Genomic DNA, 5,971 nt, shown 5'->3' on the forward strand with positions numbered 1-5,971 from the left:
TTAAACAGTTCAACTGAAACATCATTAGTTCAACTTTTTTATTTTCTTTAGTCCAACTGTTTATAATATTCTTTTTTGTTTCTGTATTTTTTATTTTATTTTATTTATTTATTTATTTTTTCCTTCTTGCTTTGATTCTGTTTTATTTTCCCATATTTTAGTCATGTAAAGAACTTTGCATTGTCTTTGTACTGAATTGTGCTATACAAATACATTTGCCTTGCCTTGCCATGTAAATTACATTAAGGTTTAAGGAAAGTGCCTTAAAGGTTTCATATAATTACCTCGTAGGTTCAATTGAAGCAAAGGGTTAATCCCATAAAAGTAAGTGATATTTTACATTAAAACTAAAAGTAAAATTTAAAAAAATTTATTAATTCATTTTAAATATATAATTAAAATTAGGAAAATTAAGTTCTAGAATTATACCTTGCAAGTTTCCTGGAAGTTCCAATATTACCTGCTGTTAGGTAGGTAGATTCCAAGGAACTACCAAGCAAGGTCCATGTAAAGTCTAGGAAAGTACCAAGAACTTATACAGGTTTATTTTTCTGTTTTATTTTCTTATATTTTAATCATGTAAAGCACTTTGCATTGTCTTTGTACTGAATTGTGCTATACAAATAAATTTGCCTTGCCTTGCCTTGCCTGTAAAGCTATGAGCTGAAGATTTGACCATTGCAAAGCACTCTATGTCTGTATCTCCCAGTCACCAATCAGACATCTTGGTTCAAAATACAGCTGACCTTGTTTTTACCAATAATCCCAGATGACAGCAAATAAATGGAATCCTCTTTTTTCTGGCTTCCAATTCTAAATCAGGATTGATTTTTAAAATTTAGCCATTGATTTTTAAAGCTCTTAATGTTCTTCCCCCTGTGTAGCTGTCTAAGCTACTGTAAATTTTGAAACAGCCAGGGCCTAGAGCCAGGTACAAATACCAGGGTGATCAGGCCTTCTAAGTCGTTGGGCTTAGGGTCTGAAACTAAATTTCTTCCTGACATTCACACCATTGTTGACTGGCGTATATAAGGCCAATTTATCAAGACTTGCTTTAAACATTCAGTAGCACTGGTTTCATATTTTGTACTTTTTTTTATTGTTTTTCTAATTATGTTTCTGTAATGCTGATTTTATGTGCAGTATTCTGCTCACCTTGTGTGTTATAAAGAGATAATAGATAGAAGTTGTTTAATTGATTGTCTGAAATCATGTAGGTTTGAAGAATATATTTGGTGAGTTATATTTAAGCAGCTGGAAGATTCCCTGAAGATTTCATGAATTTCCTGTTTCATAAAACTAGCAAATAGGTTCCAAGAACATAACCAGCAATCTCAACAGAGTTTCTAGAAAAATACCAGGTAATTTTTTAAAATGTACATTATAAGTTCCAGCAAATTTCCAAAAATACAGGCTATATTATGTAGTGCTACCAACTTTTATTAAACATGCTTGTTTTTTTCTGAGTCTTTAACACTTTACTTACAGCCGATAAGCATGACACAGATGGAGAAGATTTTCTCTGGGTTGGTATTGGGTGAGACGTTCCCAAAGCCCACACTGGTCAAGCTGCTGAAGGTGAAATATAAAGCCGTAACATACTTGTCTTTAATAGAAGGGCCTGAGGTTCTGTCGCTGCTGTTGTAGTGTTTCCCTATTTGGTCAGCCAGGTTATCAAGCCAACCAATCTTCATGCCGCCGATGCGTTCAGAGCCGGTGCGCTCCACGTTGCCGATGGCATACCAGATGCAGGCCAGCCAGTGGGCGATGAGGGCAAATGTGCACATGAGGAGAAAGAGGACGGCCGCTCCATATTCAGAGTAACGATCTAACTTCCTGGCCACCCGCACTAACCTCAGCAGTCTGGCTGTCTTCAGTAGACCAATCAGAGTAGTTTGAGTCTGTGGCTCAGTCTGCCGGTACAAACAAGGTCATGAGTTAGAACAATTATTTGTAAATCCTGGAATTCTAATATTTATTCCAGTTATATGGTTTAATTATGCTGTTGGAAATAGAGGACAAACCTAACATTTCTTGCAAAAAAAATAAAATAAAAATCATTTCAGATGCAAAACTTTTTCCTATATTTTTCAGGATCAATTTATTTTTCAGAACCCAAATATAAAGGTATGGGGCCATAAAGTTTATACTTTTGAATAAACTTTATGGCCCCAGTTTAGCTCCATACGAAACCTTAAGATATTCAAGACGTTGTGGTAAGCCCAAAAGATGCTTTGCTTAGAGACACCTATAAAAAACAAAACTATAAACCTGTTTTGGAAAAATATTTTGTTTAAAAAAAAAAGGCCCAATTGACAATAAGTTGCAGTTTACTCACAGAGGCAACCAGACAGTTATAAAAAATTAACACAGAAAAAAAACCCTCGTATTTCAAATATCTTAGGATACTATTAACTTTTTTTTTTTGTCTTACACTAGGCCTGGACTGTCTTTTGCCAAAAAGCTAGAAAAATGTGATTTTAGTTAATATCCAAGTTGAGTGAAAAAAAAAGAAAAGAAAAATCCACACATCTATTTTTATAAAGGTGACACAGAAAGACTTTTCCACTGCTTTTTGAATAACTGGCTTGGTTATGCAAATGGTCTACTAGTTAAGGAGACTTAGTGGCCACAACATCCATTTCTAACCTCACGGTTTTATAGCACTGGGTGAGTTTTAAAGTCAACTGTTTATCTAATTTAGCATCCTCCTAACTATGTGTGGTGGTAGGAGGAATTTGGGTCCTTGTTTGATCCTTATTGTCAAAGTTTGTTATTTTAAACTTTTTAAAATATGCTGTACAAGTAGATGTGTTTTAGAGGAGCAGTTATTTTCTTGTACCTATTTCCCTATTTAAGGCAAACAAATCACATATGCACCACTCATTCTGTACACCAAGTGTATACATCAGTATAGTCACATTGAAAGGAAATAAGTAAATTATCTTAAAATAAGGATAACAAATATTTTCAGTAACTTTTATGGGTAGCAGTATTATATTTTTCCTGTGACATTGCAGAAAACATTTATTTCCAGTGCAGGAAAACAAAGATCAGACAGCAAAAAGGTAAAGCAAAGCAAATTTGTTTTTCTCACCTCCTGTGACCCAGAGCGGGATATGAGCAGATCAAAAGGAATGGCTGCAACAATATCAATGAGGAACCAGCCCTTGAAGTAGTGCTGTGCAATGCGACCCGGATGGCTGACCACCTCGTCGTTGCTATTGACGTAGGTGGTCCTAAAGTTGATGAGGATGTCCACGATGAACATGACGTCCACCACGAGGTCCACCACATTAAGTGGGTTACAGGTGTAGCCACAAGAGCCTTCATCTTCTTCTGCCTCATTGAGAAGGAAGGCTGCAGAGTAGGGGGTGAAGATGGCTGTGTAGATGACCAGCAGAAGGATGACCCAATCCCAAACGGCTTTAAAGGGGCTGTAGTGAAGGATCGTCCACTTGTGGATGCGTGGGGCCTGGAGCTTGTATTCAGGCAGCACGTCAGCGCCAAGAGACAATACCTAAGGGTTACAAGGTGGATACAATCTATTTTACAAAACATAATTTAATTTTAATAATCAAAATATATCAATGTTTTTTTTTTTCAGGTTGATCATACATAATTATCTAAGTGAATCAGGAAGGAGCCTATAAAACAAGAAAAAGTTCAAATACAGTATGATATGGTGATGTATTCAGAAGTTGATTTAAATAATTTATATCACCGTATCAGATCTAAAAGTTTATACTGTTTTGAGTTTGGTGGGGGTAGAAAAAACAAACACTGTAAAACCTGTCAATTCAATAGGATTTGATTAAACAGCAGTTTCCTTGATATCATAAATTAAGAGCTACTTGACTGTCTGATCAGACTTTATAACTGTTTTGTTAAAGGTATGGTGGAAGATTTTCACGAATTTAAAAAAAGACCCGCCCTATCTACTTAAAAAAAATAAAATAAAATAAAGCATATGCACAACCCTATACCTGCTCCCGAGTGGGAATGCCTATTAAATGCATGCAAGAAAAAGCCAATTTATCCCCGTGCATGCTCTGTTTAAAAGTTGCTGATTGTATCACTCATATAAGCTTATTTTCTAAACAAAGATTTGCAATTTTTCCACTATGTCAGATGCACCACCGGTAGGTTAAAATGGGGACGAGCAAGTAGGACAGCCTTATGTAAACATATCACCAGAATGATTGACAATTAGGAGGACAACTTATTTTAATTATCTAAAACCTCTACCTTTAAGGCTGATCATTCATGAATGTAAAGCAAAAATATAATACAAAAAAATAAATCGCAAAACAGCACAGGTTGTATCACAGTCCCATGATAATCATCTAAGGATAAACAAAGCACTAAAAAAGTGTGCCAATTTAAAACTGTATAAAAGAAGGGGAACACTTTACAGTAAAAACCGTAAATATGTTATCAAGAGAGACAGACGAGAGCACAAAAATCCCAGTTTTTCTTTTCACACGTGTACCTAAAGCGTTTGCAGCAGAAAGTCATAAGCAGATGAGAACAATTTCGATGCATAAACATGGGCCTTTTTTCACGCCTACAGCTTTGATTGACTGACCTGTTTGATGGCAGCATTTGTGCTACTTGCTTAATTAATGAATGGGTTGGCGTTCTTGAACAAAGCTTTGAAAATGTAAAACCGATTTAATTTTCAGGTTTTTACTTCAATTAAACAATATAGTTTTAAAGAGAGTCATTCTTTCACAATAGAATTCCAAAATATTCATTTTTTAAAATAAATGTTAGAAAGACAGAATCATTCAGCTACTTCCGTGTTTATTATGAGTAATTTTAAAGTACAAGAAGGCCAGAAATGAATACAGCCATCTCACTTTAATAAAAAACAATTAACTCCTAAATCATATAAAGCACATAAAACCCTCTCTTAACCATACGTCAAGAGCCAGACTGACACAGAATAGGTGATAAACAAAAAGTCAGCGATGACTGAGATACAACTGACCGGTACGACAATGAGAGCCTCTGAGTCCTGGTTCTCATCCTGCCTTTGATAACAGGAACAAATCCGCCTCCCAGCTTGTTTTGAGGACACCATCCCTTTTCCTGCATCATTTAGAAAACGGTCCTTTTCTAAGTGCGAAATCAGTCTCATCCAACGGCTCTCGTAACTGTTCCATTTAAAGCATTTCCTCACCTGCCTACAGTAAGTGCAACATGTAACCTCTCTCCCTGTTTGGTGTCGAACATGTGACAGCTCAAGCCTTGTCAATCAGCGGCCTGGGTAAGCGTCGGTATCGACTGGGTCCCATTTAAAGAGGTGAGTTCAGTTAACTTGAAAAAAATCAACAAGGTTTGTACCCTGTTTGGCCAAATTAGAAATCAAAAAGCTGCAAGCTTTCTTATGCATTTTTTCTAACACACTGTTCTTCTAATATTCAGATACTTAGGAATAGTTGGATTTGTACAAAGTACAAAGCTGCAAAGTTTCTTCAGTCTAGTTGAAGCTAAATTGCATTAGGTGTATTGATAATTTCTAATTATTGATATATCTGAATGCACTTGCACAATGCATTGCAAAATAATTTTCATTTTTAACCCTTGAACATTTTCACCTTTTGTCATATTACAACATCAAATCAACTTATTTCCGTGGGATTACATAAGACAGAACAATGCAAAACATAAAAGCTGCCACATTTTTCTAAGAATTTTGAAAACTATGCCATGCATTTTAATTTAGTAATTAAATACTTAGTAGGGAAACACCTTTAGCAATTAGCTCAAGCTGCATCAGAAAGGATTGTGATCCAATGCCTAAAGCTGCTCCCAAAGTGTGTTATTTCCAGCATTGGATATTCAAGGAAACCTGTTGCTCTAGATTTTATTTAAGGGTATCAAATCAAAGGAGGCTTATAACATGCACACATGGACAAAATTGTTGGTACACCTTGTTTAACGTAAAAATAAAAGATACAGAAAT

The 5,971-nt window shown here is 35.5% G+C and overlaps 1 protein-coding gene across 1 annotated transcript in view; it reads right to left on the bottom strand.

The window, feature by feature from the left end:
- The window catches only part of kcnh6 (potassium channel, voltage gated eag related subfamily H, member 6), a 37,718-nt gene that overhangs the window by 7,392 nt on the left and 24,355 nt on the right, over nucleotides 1-5,971 (bottom strand). The window contains exons 7-8 of the mRNA XM_015374849.1: nucleotides 3,098-3,520; nucleotides 1,487-1,913 (exon numbers count right to left, since the gene is read on the bottom strand). Of these exons, the coding sequence (XP_015230335.1) occupies nucleotides 1,487-1,913; nucleotides 3,098-3,520 (850 nt within the window). The remainder of the gene's footprint in view (nucleotides 1-1,486; nucleotides 1,914-3,097; nucleotides 3,521-5,971) is intronic.

This window comes from Cyprinodon variegatus, unplaced genomic scaffold (assembly GCF_000732505.1).
Source record: "Cyprinodon variegatus isolate N-32 unplaced genomic scaffold, C_variegatus-1.0 Scaffold109, whole genome shotgun sequence".
NCBI classification, from domain to species: domain Eukaryota; kingdom Metazoa; phylum Chordata; class Actinopteri; order Cyprinodontiformes; family Cyprinodontidae; genus Cyprinodon; species Cyprinodon variegatus.